Genomic DNA, 16,423 nt, shown 5'->3' on the forward strand with positions numbered 1-16,423 from the left:
CCAGCAGACCCTGGGCCACCGAAGCGGAATGTGCGAACTAAAGCACTGTGCCACCAGGCCGGGCCCTACACATTCTTTAATTGGTTTCTTAGCCATATTTAAAGTCTTTTTACTACTTTTTTGTAAAGTGTGGGGTTCTCAATGTATCCTTATTTTTATTAGCATTGCTAAATGTGTTTTCAATACATTTTAAATTGTTGCCGTGTTCAACTGATGTCTCCACAGGCCGTACTATTTTTAATTGAGAAAGTTTTCTCTTTATAGGTGTTGAGGTATCTGGTAAGCTTAGGGCTAATTCTTTAAAATGGAGGAAAGTTTCAATTTGATTTTTTTCATACAACATTGTGCAAACATTTCAGCTCAAATATTTTCATAGACACCGAATTTTTACTTCTTTTCAGAATATATTTCTTTGACAGATTTTTATAAGTTATCAAGAAAGTTTCTTAAATTACAATTTTCTGGAATATTTCACTTAGAAGCTGTATAATTGCATGTATTCTCAATTTTATTCCATTCTAATATAAAATACAAATTTAATCCTATTAAAAATAAGAACTTTTCGGGGGCAGGCCCCATGGCATAGTGGTTAAGTTCGAACGCTCTGCTTCAGTGGCCTGGGGTTTTTGGGTTTGGATCTTGGGTGCGTACCTACACACCACTCATCAAGCCATGCTGTGGCAGCATCCCACATACAAAATAGAGGAAGACTGGCACAGATGTTAGCTCAGTGACAATCTTCCTCAAGCAAAAAGAGGGAGATTGGCAACAGATGTTAGCTCAGGGCCAATCTTCCTCACAAAAAAAATTAATAATAATAATAATTTCATCAAAAGATCTTTTCTTCCCACAAGTCAAGTCACACTAAAGCACAATAGTTTTAAATTTTAATTTTGTACCATGTTTGAAGTTTCACACTTTTATAGAGATAACATCTAAATATCTTCCTATTTCCAACCTTTGTTTTCAATAACTGCAATTCACCAAAAATTTCAAAGGGTAAAGATCTTTAGCACTCCAATAACTGAATATCTTGATTAAAGATTTTCAACTACTTCTAATGTAAAGCAAACAAACTTAAAGGTTTATTTTCAAAAACATTCAACACCATAGTAGGGCATTTAAGTTGATTATGCAAAAGAGTACTTCAGAGATACAAATCTTTGTAGGTCTGAATGACAAGGAGCAGCAAAAAGAGAAAGTACTACTGATATACTAAAGTTTATTTATTTTTTGAATCAGCATTATTCTGCCTTTCACATAAAAAATGAAATTCACTTATTTCATTGTATATAAAAATATTTGTAAATTTCATAACATTTTTATTGTGATGGTAGAATTTGCTTGGCTTCAGTTATGAATTGTATGTATTTACAGTCAATTCTAAGTGCATTTCTGTTTCTTAATTTTATAAGAACTGTATTTTTATCATGAAGTTGTGTTTAACCAAAATTTATCTATTTTTTCACAAAACAAATAACTTTGTCTTTAATATTAAAAATTCAATCTTTTTTAATATGTCTCCTCAGGCAAAAGCAGCAAAAATAAAAATAAACAAAGGAGATTACATCAAATTAAAAAGTTTTTGTACAGTGAATAAAACCATCAACAAAACAAAAAGACAATCTACTTAATGGGAGACTATATTTGCAAACTATATCTGATAAGGGGTTAATATTGAAAATACATAAAAAGGCATACAATTCATTATCAACAAAACAAATAACCTGATTAAAAAATGGACAGAAGACCTGATAGGCATTTTTCCAAAGAAGACATACAGATGGCCAACAGGTACACGGAAAGGTACTCAGCATCACTAATCATTAGGGAAATGCAAATAAAAACCACAATGAAATATCATTTCACACCTGTCAGAGCGGCTATTATAAAAAGGACAACAAATAGCAAGTGTTGGTGAGGATGTGGAGAAAATGGAACCCTCATGCACTATGAGTGGAAATGTAAATTGACACAACCAGCATGGAAAACAGTATGGAGGTTCCTCAAAAACTTAAAAACAGAACTATCATACAATCCAGCAATACCATTTCTGGGTATTTATCTGAAGAAAATGAAAACACTAATTCAAAAAGATATATGCACCCTATATTCACTGCAGCATTATTTGCAATAGCAAAGATACAATGCAACCTAAGTGTTCATTGGTAGATGAATGGATAAAGAATAAGTGTTATACATATATATGCAATAGAATAGCACTCAGCCATAAAAAAGAATGAAATCCTCTCATTTGTGACAACATGGATGGATCTAGAGGTTATTATGCCAAGTGAAATAAGCCAGACAAAGAATAATATTCTATGATTTCACTTAAATGTGGAATCTAAAAAAACCCAAAACAAACGAACAAATAAAACAAAACAGAAATAGACTCATAGATACAGAGACGTAATTGGTTGTTGCTAGAGCAGAGAGGGGTGGGGGGAAGAGCAAAACAGGTGAAAGGGATAGGAGGTACAAACCTTCAGTCATAAAATAAAGAAGTCAGTCATGGGGATACAATGTACAACATAGGCAATATATTCAACAATACTGAATAACTTTGACTGATAGACGATAACTAGTCTTATCAGGGTGATCATTTTGTAATGCAAATAAATGTTGAATCACTATGTTGCACACATGAAACTAATACAATATTGTATGTCAACTATAATTTGATAAAAAAAATTTTTAAAAATTTTATTTGATCTTTGTTAAAAAAGATTAAAAAATAACTGCCTGCTTAAAGTTTAAAAAATGTATTTTGGTGTTAACATATAGAGAAGTGAGATAAATGAAAACAATAGCCTGAAGGAAAGAAGCAGGGGATGGAAATACACTACTGTAATGTTCTTGCATTATATCTGAGGTGGTGTAATATAATTTGATTGTAGGTTTTGATAAGTCAAAGATGCATGCTATAAATATTAAAGTGCCCCTCAAAATTGTATAGGTAAGCAGTTAACAGAAGAAGAAACAATGATGATGGAAAAAAAGTAACATTGCATAGATGGGTCCAATAAAAAATAAATAACAATATGATAGACAAACTTGATCATATGAACAATTATATTAAATATAAATAGCCTAATGGTTTAAAACACTACATTTAAAAGATAGAGATTTTCAGACTATATAAAATATCAAGACTCAACTAGATGCTATCTCAACCATGTGTTATTTAAAGTAGAAACTTACTTTAAATATAAAGACATTAATAAGTTAAAATGATGCTAAATGGTATACCATGCAAATACTAATCATAAGCTATTCATATCAGACAATGTAAACTTTAAGACAAGGAAAATTACTAGAGAAAAGAGAGGGGGGTCTCATACTAATGAAAGAGTCAACTTATTAAGAGAACACAGCATCTCAAATGTACGCACCTAATAACAGATCTTCATAATATATAAATCAAAAACATAATAGGACAGAAAGAAAATAGAAACAAATCCAAAATTGCAGTTGGGCATTTCAACACTTCTGTTTCATCAGTTGATTAAAAAAAAAAGTAGACAAAAGCCCAGTAATGCCTTAGAACACTTCAAATACAACCTATCAACCAATTGTACCTAATTGGTATTTATAGAACCCAACAATTGCAAGTTCACATTCTTTGCAAATGTACGTGGTACGTTTAGAAAACTATATGCTGGACTATAAAACAAGTCTGAGTAAATATAAAATTATTAAAATTTTAAATTTAATGATTTTATAGTAACAGATGGTTCGTCTTTGATACAATGAATTTCCAAAGATCATACTTCGTGTCATGAAATGGATGTAAAAAATGAAACTTTGGTTGGAATTAAAATATTATAGGTGTTTGATGTCATTGATTCTCTATTGGAGGTGACTGATATGAAATTGGAATCATTTAACTATTTGTGAAGTTCTTCTGCTAAAGAAGTTGCCATATTAACACTTCACACATACGGAAAAGAATTTAGAATATGGAATGAAGAAATTAGTTTAGCAGAGTTTTCATTTGCTCTTAATGAAAAGCCACACATTTTTTAACAGATTAACGTCTTCTGGTTTTTGCATAGTCAATGACACCACTATGTTCCCAAGTATGTTAACATATATTGTGTGCAAGTTGCATTTTCATCACCTTTTTTGTTTATTTTTAATTGAGATGTTATTGGGTTTTTTGATGATTAGCATGTCAAAAAGATGTGGTTTTTGGAGTTTTTTGATGATTAGCAGACATTATGAGTAATTTTTGCATAATCCTTAATATACAAATACTAAACATCTAAAAATCATGTAGTCAATCCAAACAGCTATTCCAATGATTTATCATCTTAAAATTTGTAGGCAATTTGTTCATAAAACAAGAATACCAAGTATCTATATCTTAAAATATTAATATACTATTAGGTCTAAAGTCTCAACATCTCAAGTTTTAACATCATACACTCTACATTCTCAATCAAAATATCCCATCTTTCACATTAGGGTAATAAGTTATTAAGAAAAACTAGCCTATTACTACCAATGATTTATGGTGCCAGGGATAAATCCAATACCAGGGAGCACTTTTATTTAGGAAATTATTCCACTAAAAGGAACATGGCTATAGAAGATAGGCACTTTAAAATAATCAAGAAAATGTGAAGAAGATGCAGTTAATACATTAATGTGACTTCAAATTACCATTTAATTGTTTCATGTTTTAGAACATAAAATTCCCCCTCCATACCCTATAGAAAGTTAACATGATACACAAGGCAACAAAATCTCACTTAATTTAATATTATACTAATTTTTTGGTTACATAGAAAAATAACCAATCAGCACATAATTTTCCCTCTAAACTTTTTTTATCACTTATCTAAATATGTTTTATTGAAATGAAATCAGCAGGACTCCCTGCTTTTTTAAGAATGTGTTTCCAGATGTACTAAAATATTTTGATTTACAAATAGTAATTAAAAAAACTATTCTAGATTCTTTCCTGCTATCTTTTTGGAGTAAGTTTCAACTTTTGCAAGGAAAAGTTTGTCTGATATCTTTGTTTATCTCTCCTTGGGCTCTTCCTGACAGCCCCCTGTAGCTGTCCTTTTGGACATCTGGGTGGAACCAGCTTTCTTAAGAAATGAATATTCAGTACGCACTTTTTCAATAAACATGCAGTTTTTAAAATTCCATTACTGCCATAAATGTCTATTGTAAAATAATTTAAAAATTATTTCTATGATAAAATAAAGAGTTGTGAATTTACCTGATAACATAAATAAATACACTCATGGCAAGATCATTCAGACTATATTCTATAGCTCTAAAGTGCATCTGCTGAGCCTCCACTTCTGTGCATATTTCAAAAGCACATATTTCCCCGTAATACTGCCAACTCATGGCCTGACAGCTTTACATATCTTTCAAACCACAGCACAAACTATGACATAACTTGCCATAATACAAAATAGCTGGCATGGCAACAGTATCAAATGCTTCTTCCACTAACATCCAAGATCAGAATGGGTTAGGTGCTCATATCTGAGAATACTTCACTATATCTACAAGTGCCTTATATGGTGCCCTTGAAAGGAAACTGAATTAGTTGGGATCTGGAAAAGACTGGGAAATAGAGATGGTCTATCAGGATTTGTCTTTCAAATTTAACCATGTGTTACAAATACTCTGAGCACTGTGAACATATCTCACACACTGCTAGATGATGTCAATTACAAAGTAGAGATCTAATAAATATGTCTTGGCTATTTTAACAGAGCTATTAATAATGATACTTCGTTAAACAAAAAAGAAAAGAAAAGAAAAGCCAAATGTCAAATTAGTCAGGATGCCAGGCCAACAAGCATAAACCAGGACTGTCCTGGGCAAACTAGTATATATGGCCATTCTAATATAATATGCACATAGTGCCAGGGCAGGGCAGATGTGGAAGTGACTGATTCTGCCTAGGAGTTCATCAGTACTAGAAGTATCATTTGACCTGGGCCTTGGAAAATTACTAAGAATTTATAGACTTCGAATGTGGACATAAGTCTTCCAGGAATATGGGAGAGAGTTTGAAAAAGAAGCAGAAATGTGTAAGGATATTGTCCTTTTAGGATAGTGTAGTTAGATGACAAAATATGTGTAAGTGAATAGTGACAGATAAAACTGGCAGGTAGTTTGGGTTCAAATTGTGGAGGCTTTAAATGTCATTCCAAAGTTTTGAACTTGTGACTGTGTGGCTATTAAAGAATTTTAAACAGAGGAGTGATGTCTGATTTGTATTTTAAAATCATCAGTCAGGTGGAAATGTGGAGGAAAGTCTGGCTGGAGGGATAATGAAGTGAATGGCTAGTCAACTGTTAGAGCAGTGCAGGCAGTAATAATGAGAATGGGAACAAAGGCAGGGGCACCATGCAGTCGTTTGAGGCTGGGAGACTTCAACTTCTCATGGCTAAGGGATCCATTTCCTTGAGAATTTTTAACAGTATAAGCTATGAGCTTTGGTATTTTGTATTACCAGCAGGTGCAGATTCTTAACAGAGAGGTCAAAGAGAGAAGAGCATAGAAATTGCTCTGTGAAAATCAACTATTCTGTGGGCAAACGACAGCATGATAACCAAAGATGTCCTCCCGATGGAACCAAACTGGGATGATACAGGCAGATTACAAATTTAAGCAGGGGATATAGAGGCTGACTGAGGAGAATTAAGGACAGCATATAGGACAGCACAAGACAGTAATGTCACACTTAAGCAGCTCTGATTAGGCAAAAGTGTCTTGCAGGCTATAACACCAAGAGGTAAAGCGACAGACTCTAGAAAGAATGAATAGATCATGAAATAGAAGGCATGAGGCTGCTGATATGGCTTGATGATGCTTATGAAGCTGGTAGGTGACCTACATTTCAGTTAAATTTGCTTTGCACCAAGTTCAGTGAAACAGGTTTCACTGGTTGCATTTCATTGCTGAAGACTGTTTTGGTACTATTGCCTGACTCATTTTTATTATTATTATTATTGTTTATTATTTGACACTCAATAAACAATAGCTATTTGCTCAAAAGAGGAATGGGTATTGTAGTGGTGGGGGAGATGAAGACAGAATAAAATTCTGACAATTAAAACGATGATACATCCTGATTTGGGTACAAGTGTCCTAGTTTATGCTTATTGTCCAGGTTAATTTTTAATAGTGCCCCTTTTACTTTCAAAAATTATCTTAGATTTGAACAACAAACTATATGATCATCCTAAACAGAAAGTTTGTTCTTTATAGACATTTAGGAAGACAAGGTTACTCACAATATATCTGGGGTGTAAAGAGCACATAATTAAAATGTCTCCAGAACAATGAATTGATAAATCATTTATTCTCATCTATATATGAGAAAAAATACAGCTGGTGCTTAGAGCATGAATATGTTTTATAAAGAGAGTTGAGAAAATGTTTTATAAACATTTCAAAATGTTTTATATAGAAGTCAGAAATGTTTTATAAAGTGATGTCCTGGTTCTGAGTCTGGAAGAATGAGCAAGAGAAGCAAAAGGGAGCAGAAAAACATTTAAGGTGAGAAAGAAGGTTTAGAGACAGAAAGCAGTCAGGAGGGGTGTGTGATGTGTGTGTGTGTGTGCACGTATTTATTTATGAACATAAGAAAATTTGCCTGAGTGAAATGGAAGGTGCATTTGAGAAATAATTGGAGATAAACGTGCTTAATATCTGGTCCTTAGTGGACTCTCCCAGAATGAACAAATGAATGAATGGGTAACACGAGGTAGATTGATCTAAGAAAGAGGAATTTAGGTAAGGCACTGAAATGGCAAACTCTGACCTGCAAGCCCCAAATTTGGCCTAAAGTAGTGGTTTATTGGCCTATAGTCCATTAACATTCTCTTTAAGATTAGTTGTTTTCTTTGAAAATTAGCTGATTTTACACTAAACTTCTTATTTCAAGTTCCACTTTAAAATTAGCCTGTTGTCTTAGAGGTAAAATGACTAGGGCCATAGGGGACAAACGACCCTTTCAAATGGGCATGCATGCTCTCCAGCTTTCCCTCATCCCTCTTCACTGCTTCATTTGTTTAAATCACCTGCTTTTTGAAAGCATGACCTTAGATATGGTACTTAGGAGCATAATCAGGAAAACAAGCTGATTAAATTGGAGAATTTCATTGTAACTTATAGCATGCAACTGAAAGCTTTCTATTTCTTCTAGCATATTAATTACATGTATCTAAATCATAATGCTAGCATAATATAGTAACAAGTGCACCAGGCACCATGTTAAGCTCCTTTTAGACGCATGTGGATTTGAGTCACAGCACTAGAGATCTGCTAGCACTATGACCTTGACCAAATTAACTCACTTTCAGAACCTCAGTGTGTTTATTTGGGAAATGGGTATGCCACAACATATCTCATATGGCTTTTGTGAGGATTAAATGAGATCATGTATATAAAGCATTTAACATGGTTCTTGGCACCAAGTAGGATATCACTCATGAAAAGAATATTTTTTGCACTTGAAATCTGGACACTTGGAAAGCTGTGTAAGCATAAATACACAAGATTTCCAACCAAGAGACTAATTTGCACTAACTGATGCTATTCACAATATATTAACCTTCAAAGTAATTTTATTTCAATGAGTGGGTTTCTAATCTCAGATCAGTAGTACAAATTTCTATACCTTGAAAGAATATTTTGAAGGCAGATTTTATTAAAGCTCAGGTGTGATACACATTGCTTCTATAACTGTAATATGCCCTACAAATAGAATAAATATAAAAATACATTGCTAATTTCTCAGACAAATCTGCATTAAAAATTCCCGGAAATAAACATAAAACAGCTTTTTCTATTAAGCAGTTGCACTTTACATTTACAAACACTATCATGAAGTACCTTTTCACATAACTATATGGAGATATTTAATTACAATAACCATTTAAGTGTAAAATATTATATGTCACTAATTTAAGGTAAAGAAAAGGAGAACTGTTAGTTCTCAAACTATCATGAGAAAGAACTAAAATCAAATGGCAGCCACGAGGAAGTCTCTGACAAATTGTTCCTAACTTCAAAAAAAGAGAAATAAACAGAAGAAAATAGAAATAAATATGAAGAATGTTAATTGGTGTTTCAGAATTAGATGCCATTACGTTCATCAATTACCTGATCATTTTCCTATTTTTCATTTCCTTTTTTTTTCCTTTTCTCAAAAGACATATTTAAAGTGCAAATTTACAGATATTGACTCTGCTCTGCTGACTTACACTTCGCTCCCACGTGAGCTTGGTTTATACAATACAAAACAATTCATTATGTCAGTCACTTATTCCAAACAACTGTGTTCCATGAACAAAAAGGCCAAGTTAATTGTTTAATTGTATCAACCAGTTGTTTACCTAAAAAGATATATTTTGTTGACAGTCATTTCAAAAGTTCTTCATGTTTTTTCTGTTATTTTCAAAGGATTTCAATTTTACATTTACTCATATAAGGATAACAGTTCGCTGGGACTCCCTATACATTCAATACCAAGAACTGTTCACATGTGACCATGTTACATCCTAATAACCTATTTATGAGATGAGCATTATTATTCCTCTGTGAATTAGAAAACAGCCTCAATGATGAGGTCAGGTGCCCAAAGTCAGCCATTAGGAAGGAGCCAGTACTTGAATTCAGGCACAGTTGAAGAATAATGGTTTGCACTCTTTTCATAGATGATCTTGGAAATCTGGATAGGTTTCTGTTAATAGGACTTTTTCCTATTCTTCCTAATTTCCTAGGACTATACAGTTAGAAGATCCATTAGATAATCTTCTCAAAGAGATAATGTGTATTTAATGTGTGTATTGACATTTCAATACACACATTAAAAAGTAATAAAAGTAAAAACAGGACAATTAAAATTTTTGTTTTCATTCAGTTTCTCCAGCCATTAAACCAAAATCCCTTTTACAAAACAACATTTTTTGGCCATTTAGCAGTGCCTTAAAAGGAAAAAAAAATAAAAAACAAGTCTTGAACACTGGTAATTACTTACAGTGAATGACATTTCATTTTTATAGGAAATCTTTAATAAAAGTAGATCTAAAATATCTGTCAAAGATGTCTGTGAATATATAATTAAGATCTTTAACAGAAAAAAATAAAATTAGTAAAAATTTGGGGTTACTTTTTTCATAATGGCATGTATTCATTTCCTTTCTTATCTACAAAAGTTCCACATTTTAAAATATACACTTTTATAGTAAATCCAGATTACAAGCTTTTGCAATGTAATTATTCATTCACCCAATTATTTTAATACCACCTCTGCTTTAAGGAAAATTGTCTTAACAACTGGAGAGGAGGTCTCAACAATTTATTAATGATTAATTCAAAGTTAATTGCATTTTTTCAAGTATATTTTACCTTAACTGCTGATGAATAGGCAGACTAAAAATAAGAATATTTAAGATGACTAAAATTTTGAGCAGTAAAGTTAACAGAACAAGTTAATAACATTCTTATTTTGCATTTAAGAAATAAAATAGTAACTCACTTGAAAACTGAATTGCAAATCCAGATTTGCTGATATAAAAATCCGTGTCAAACTGGATGGTTACTATGTTGAGAGTGCTATGGATTCCTTCAGGAATAAGAGATCCACTAATTTCCTTTAATAGCATCTCATTTTCTGGTGGACCATCCCAAACACGGAGTATATCATGTGACGCTTCCGTATCAAAAGCAAGAAACTGCAGGCTGTGGGAAAATTGTACATCTCTGTTTGATTATTCTAAACATGAGTTGAGTTTTAAATAAAGAATATAATAAATATGCATCTTTGCTTTTGTTATATATTCCTTTTATTCTACCTTTGCAAATTACAGGAATTTCGGATATATATCCTTTTTAGCGTTCATGAATTTTAACTGCCTCAACAGCAGGTGACACTTCTAGAGGATCTTGTACATGTCAGGCACTGTGCAAGATGCATTATAAACATTTTCTTTGTTTGTTAAAATGACCCAGTGAAGCAAAAACAATTTTTATCTCAATTTTACAAACGTGGCAAATGGAGTTTAGATAGAGTGAATAAAATTTCCCAAAAGGGGGCAGAGTCATGATTTGAACTCAAGCTATCTGACTCTGTAACATACACATTTGCCGCTGTTTCAAGTTTTTTTGTTTGTTTTATCAGAATCAAATGAAGTTTATTCCAGGAATGCAAGAATAGTTCACATTCGAAAAACCATCAATACATTTTATCACAATGACAAATATAACAAAAGTCACATGAACATTCCAATGTATACAGAAAAATCATTTTTGAAAACTTCAACATCATAATCTTATCCACTAATCTAGGAGTAAAAGAGAATTTCCTGAATTTAACAAATAATGTCTACCTTCCCCCAAACAAATGCGCAAAAACTGTTTCATGTTAAATCTACTGTGCTTTATGACTAATCTAGACAGAATTAGTATCTGATACTGTAACTGTAGGACCTTGAGGTCAAGTTAAAACTGACCACATCTTATCAACAGAAAGTTAAAGCTGTTTTTCAGGGGAAAGCAAAAAAAAAAAAATGCAAGTCATGTGGCTAGAGCATGCACAGTGGAGAATATCTTGACCTGAAATAACACCTGGAACCAGAGATTTTCCCACCCCAGAATCAAAAGGACCAGGACATGACCGGAAGTTCAAAGTTGGACTCTCGTCAGAAGATAGGGGCCCGCTGTCTAGGAAGATCAGGTGTCAAAGCCCCTTCCACACCTTGCCATAAATGTTTAAAGCCCTCCAGTCAAAACCTGCCCTGCCAGCACTTCCACATACCAGTCTGTTCCCCCCAAACTCTTAACTTTTGACCCAAATCCTGAATCGGGGAGATAGATTTGAGAGCTTTGCCACCTGTCTTCTTGCTGGTTGACCTCACAGTGAAACCTTTTCTGTTCTCAAAAGCCAGTGGTGTAACCATTGGCTTTTTATGCACATTGGGCAGAGAACACCCTTTCTGTGTGATAACAATATTTTTTGTACTAGTGCCCCAAACTAGAAATCCAATTATATCAAAATGTTCAATGCTTTCTATACATATCACATTCATGTCTGATACGTGACTTCTCACAGATTTAAATTTGGGTTGTAATTTGCTATCAAATATTGTTCTTTAATTTTTAAAAATCCCAGAATCCTGTTGAAATTAATCTTTTCAAGTCGACTAATTCTAATATTTAAATCAGACGATGCGTGATCTATACTAAAGAAAAATGGTCTGAGAATCGGTGAAGTTGCCGTCTGGAGTTCTGCAAATCCCCTTGCGAAAGCAACATATTGTTCACATCCACCAATGCATGGACTACACCTTTCAGTGTGTCATTTGGAGGGCAATACTTGTTTCCTATAACCATCTTCACCCCTAGAAGCCTGTCTGAAATTGCATTTATATAAAGCAGCAACTGCTAAATTCAAAGCCCTTATTTTGTGAGAGATGACACACTAAGTAGCTCATATGTCAAGGAGGATTTGTTCATTTATTAATCCATCCCCAGCCATAACCAGAATAGTTAAACTAGGGCTGAAAGTACATGGTGGCCTCGGAAACCTGACTGTTGTTGATTTAGGACGAGATGGTTCTGTCCTCATCTAAGACACATCAATGTGAAGAATTGTGAGCCATCTAACCTAACTCAGCAGGAAAGAAAAATCAAATATGGTTAAAGAGGCAGGGAGCAGATGCTCCAGAAATGTGCCTAAACCAGGCAAGACAGGCAGTCGTTACTGAGTCCCCTTCTAGTCTTATTTCTTTTAAATGTTCGTAAGGCTGAATTTATGATAGCTACCTGCACAACTTTGTATGCCTACCAAAACAGTGGACTCTCCATCTTGAGTCATCAAGAGTAGAAGTCCCCAAAAAGCAGTAAAAATTCTCAACCTCTGTACCCTCCTATAAGTAGGAAAAGCTTCCCTCTAAAGGATTATATCAGTGACCTCTGTGGCCCATAAATCAATAAATCATGCTTATGAATACTTTTTTCATATTTCAAACAGATGAAAACCAAATTTTACCTTGCCAAGGCTAAAAGATATTGAAAAATCTGGATATTGTTTGATAATATATATGGGAGCTGATTAGGAAATTCAGATTCCCCAGTAATTTTGAGAAAATGAAACCCGTTTACCTGACAATGTTTCCTGGATCTACCTCAATCATCCACATGCAGCGCAGATTATTGTCGTACGGAAAGGGGTAACCAGGAGACAAGATTCTTCCTGATGATTCTCCTTTAAAACGACCTCCACATTCAGCTAATAAAAAAGAATAAAAAATCTGTCACAATTTAATGCCAATCTTTTCAAACAATCTACAAATTTCTCAAGAGTATATATTTTTTCACCTTAAGGAAAATAAGGATTGATTACTTCTTTTCTTGAAAGTATACATTTGTACATGTTTTCTCAGATTAAGGTATTAATTGAAGCAAGAATACATTGTACAATAAAACAATAGAGCCTCAAGTTAGATGACATAAATGATAATAAAATAAACCAAATTAGGGAATTAAAAAAGGACACATTCAAAAACTCTGAGCTTAGGCTTCCAAACATTTTAAGAGGTATTGTTAAATAATGATAATTTTAAAAGGTGAAACAGATGGCAAGTTGCTGACTGCTGGTTGTTTGCAGGCTAAATAATTCATTATCTTGCTACCCCACCTCTGAGAAAAACCAATCTTTGCTGAGGTCCCTCAGGCCTTCTAAATTTCATTGTCCTTTTATTCTTTTTTAAATCACTCTAAAGTCTTTCACTTTTAACCTCCCAAAAGTCAAAGTGGCATTTTTATTAGATTTCTTACTGCAGTTAAATCTAGTTTGGTTTTGATTTCATGTGGTCTCTAATTTTAATAAAATTTATCAAATTAAAAATGTAATTATTGTCATACAATATAACTAAACTTTCATTTTGAGGGGGATTCCCTCTTCATTTTAATACTATTTCATATATTGGTATGTCTGGAGTGATTCTACTTCAGTAAGCAGATGTTCTAGAAAAAACTCTGTACTGGAGAAAAGAAAAACCAAATGTTTTAGTTAGTTCTACATCTCTAAACCCTAGAAACAAGGAGAACACTGTGTAGCACATTATACATTTGAAAATTCTCCAGATTATCCCCTTACCAAAAACCAAACCATAAACATTTTACTTTTTGCTTAAATATTTGAAGAGTCTCCTACATTTACTTTTTTGTTCTCTGCACTGTTTCTATCTTGCTCAAATTCAATGACTGAATTAAGCTTCTTGGGTTTTTTTGTTTTGTTTTGTTTTTATTATTAGAGTAAAGAAGGTCAAAGACAGAAAGTTCTAGCATTTGGAAGAGACCTAATAACAACAGAATCCAATGGTTCAAATTTGTAGGCTCTATTCATATAGGTAAATTTGTTTCAAAGATTTTAGATGTTCTATTTCACCACACTGGGATGGTTAGTTTTATGTGTCAATTTGGCTGGACTATAGTACCCAGTTATTTAATCAAACACTAATCTAGGCATTCCCATGAAAGTATTTTATAGATGTGATTAACATCTACAATCAGTGGACTTTAAGAAGGAAAGGAGATACCTTGGATAACATGGGTGGCCCTCATTCAATCAACTGGAAGGCCTTATGAGCAAAAACTGAGTTTTCTAGAAAAGAAGAAATTCTCCCTCAAGACTGTAGCATCAACTCACGCCTTAGTTTCCAGCCTTTTGAACTTCCCTATGGATTTTGGACTTTTCAGCCCCCAAACCTGCTTGAGTCAATTCCCTAAAATAAATAAATCTGTTTAGATAGATGGATAGAGAGAGAGAGAGAGACAGATAGATCTAGATCTCGATCTCGATCTTCAGGTCAGCCCTGGTGGCCTAATGGTTAAGTTCAGCACACTCTGCTTTGGCGGCCTGGATTTGGCTCCTGGGTGTGGACCTACACCACTGTCTGTCAGTGGCCGTGCTGTGGTAGCAGCTCACATACAAAAAGAGGAAGATTGGTAGTGGATGTTAGCTCAGGGCAAATCTTCCTCAGCAAAAAAAGAAAAAAAGAAAAAGATCTAGATCTTCTATTGATTCTGCTTCTCTAGAAGACCCAACTGATACACACCAGTAGGCGACAAAGCAATTTTATTTTGTATTGTAACATTAATTTAATTTAATAATAACAAACTTGTCATTTTTAAAGTAAATAAGAAGACATCATTATCTCAGATGTCACCATCACTTATTGTGGTTTTTCTCATTTTTTTAACAAAAAATTTGTCGGACAACTGAACTATGTAACTATATTAATTCACTTTTCATCATTTCTTATGATTTATCACTATTATTTGCACACATTTACTATGAGAGCAAATTGGATACTTCATTCCTCCAGATTAATTTTTAATTAGTTGCAGGTCAAACTGGAAGTTTGTGCACTATGTTCTATCTTGAATTTAAACATAGCTCTTTTTTCTCCATATTTCTTTGCTACAAATATTACTTGGCACTTTGACTTCAAATGAGCCAGTGTGATAGACCATAGCACTGGAGTTCCTATTCGGACAGAAGACTTATGTTTCCAGAATAAAAATGAAATAGTGCTTTAAGAAGGTATACAGGTTAAATCCTTCCAGCTCTGGTGCTTCAAAAATTAATTTCTGTTTGACCAGCTTCAGAAACATAACTACTTAGAAATAATCATATAATTAAGAAAAAAGTTTCTTATTTGAGAGAGGGAAAAATATGGCCAAATAGGTATTTAAGGTTAATGAGCACATAAAATTATGATCCTAGGCCAGATGGTAAAGCTAACAATTGTGGACAGTAGAGAACACCATCTAAGATAGAATTTCATCTTCCGTTATCACGGAAATCATCAGCACGACACACCATGTGTCCAATTGTTTTCAGCTGTTATGCCTGATCATCCATTGTTGAAAAACAAAAGTCTACCCTTCTCCTGAAATCTTTAGCAGTATCAAGTCACTATGTTTTGACTTGGGACATTTGTAAATATAAAGTGCACTGATCTGCTGTAAACATAATTAAAATCTTCTTCTGATCCCAGACCAAATGTTCTTCTATTTGCATAAAATGTTTCCAAAAAATGAAGAATGTCTTCATCTTGGTTCAATACATATAGAAAATATATAGTTTTTAATGTATTTGTTTTGTGATTTTTACTTTAAGAACAACATGGCAAATTAGTATTCACAAGTTTATAGTTCTGTGCTATTATAACCCTTAATGATTTTCTGAATATATTTCTTATTCACATCAAACAATACAATCTCAGAGAGAATTAATCAGTGCTACATTTTTCTCATAACCAACGCCAGTGGGCTGACTGTTGGTCATATTCCAGAATCCCAAGCCTTGTCAACTTAGGCTCATTATTATTTCAGATATTACTCTCATAATCTATCCAAAATTCAGATT

At 33.3% G+C, this 16,423-nt stretch overlaps 1 protein-coding gene across 7 annotated transcripts in view; it reads right to left on the reverse strand.

Moving 5' to 3' along the window:
- CSMD3 (CUB and Sushi multiple domains 3) overlaps window positions 1-16,423 on the reverse strand; it is a 1,172,992-nt gene that overhangs the window by 272,424 nt on the left and 884,145 nt on the right. For all 7 annotated transcript variants that reach the window (XM_070630871.1, XM_070630869.1, XM_070630875.1 and 4 more), the window contains 2 exons: window positions 13,150-13,276; window positions 10,526-10,728 (listed from right to left, as the gene is read on the reverse strand). In XM_070630871.1, coding sequence (XP_070486972.1) covers window positions 10,526-10,728; window positions 13,150-13,276 — 330 coding nt within the window. The remainder of the gene's footprint in view (window positions 1-10,525; window positions 10,729-13,149; window positions 13,277-16,423) is intronic.

The sequence above is a fragment of the Equus przewalskii genome, chromosome 8 (assembly GCF_037783145.1).
Source record: "Equus przewalskii isolate Varuska chromosome 8, EquPr2, whole genome shotgun sequence".
Taxonomy (NCBI): domain Eukaryota; kingdom Metazoa; phylum Chordata; class Mammalia; order Perissodactyla; family Equidae; genus Equus; species Equus przewalskii.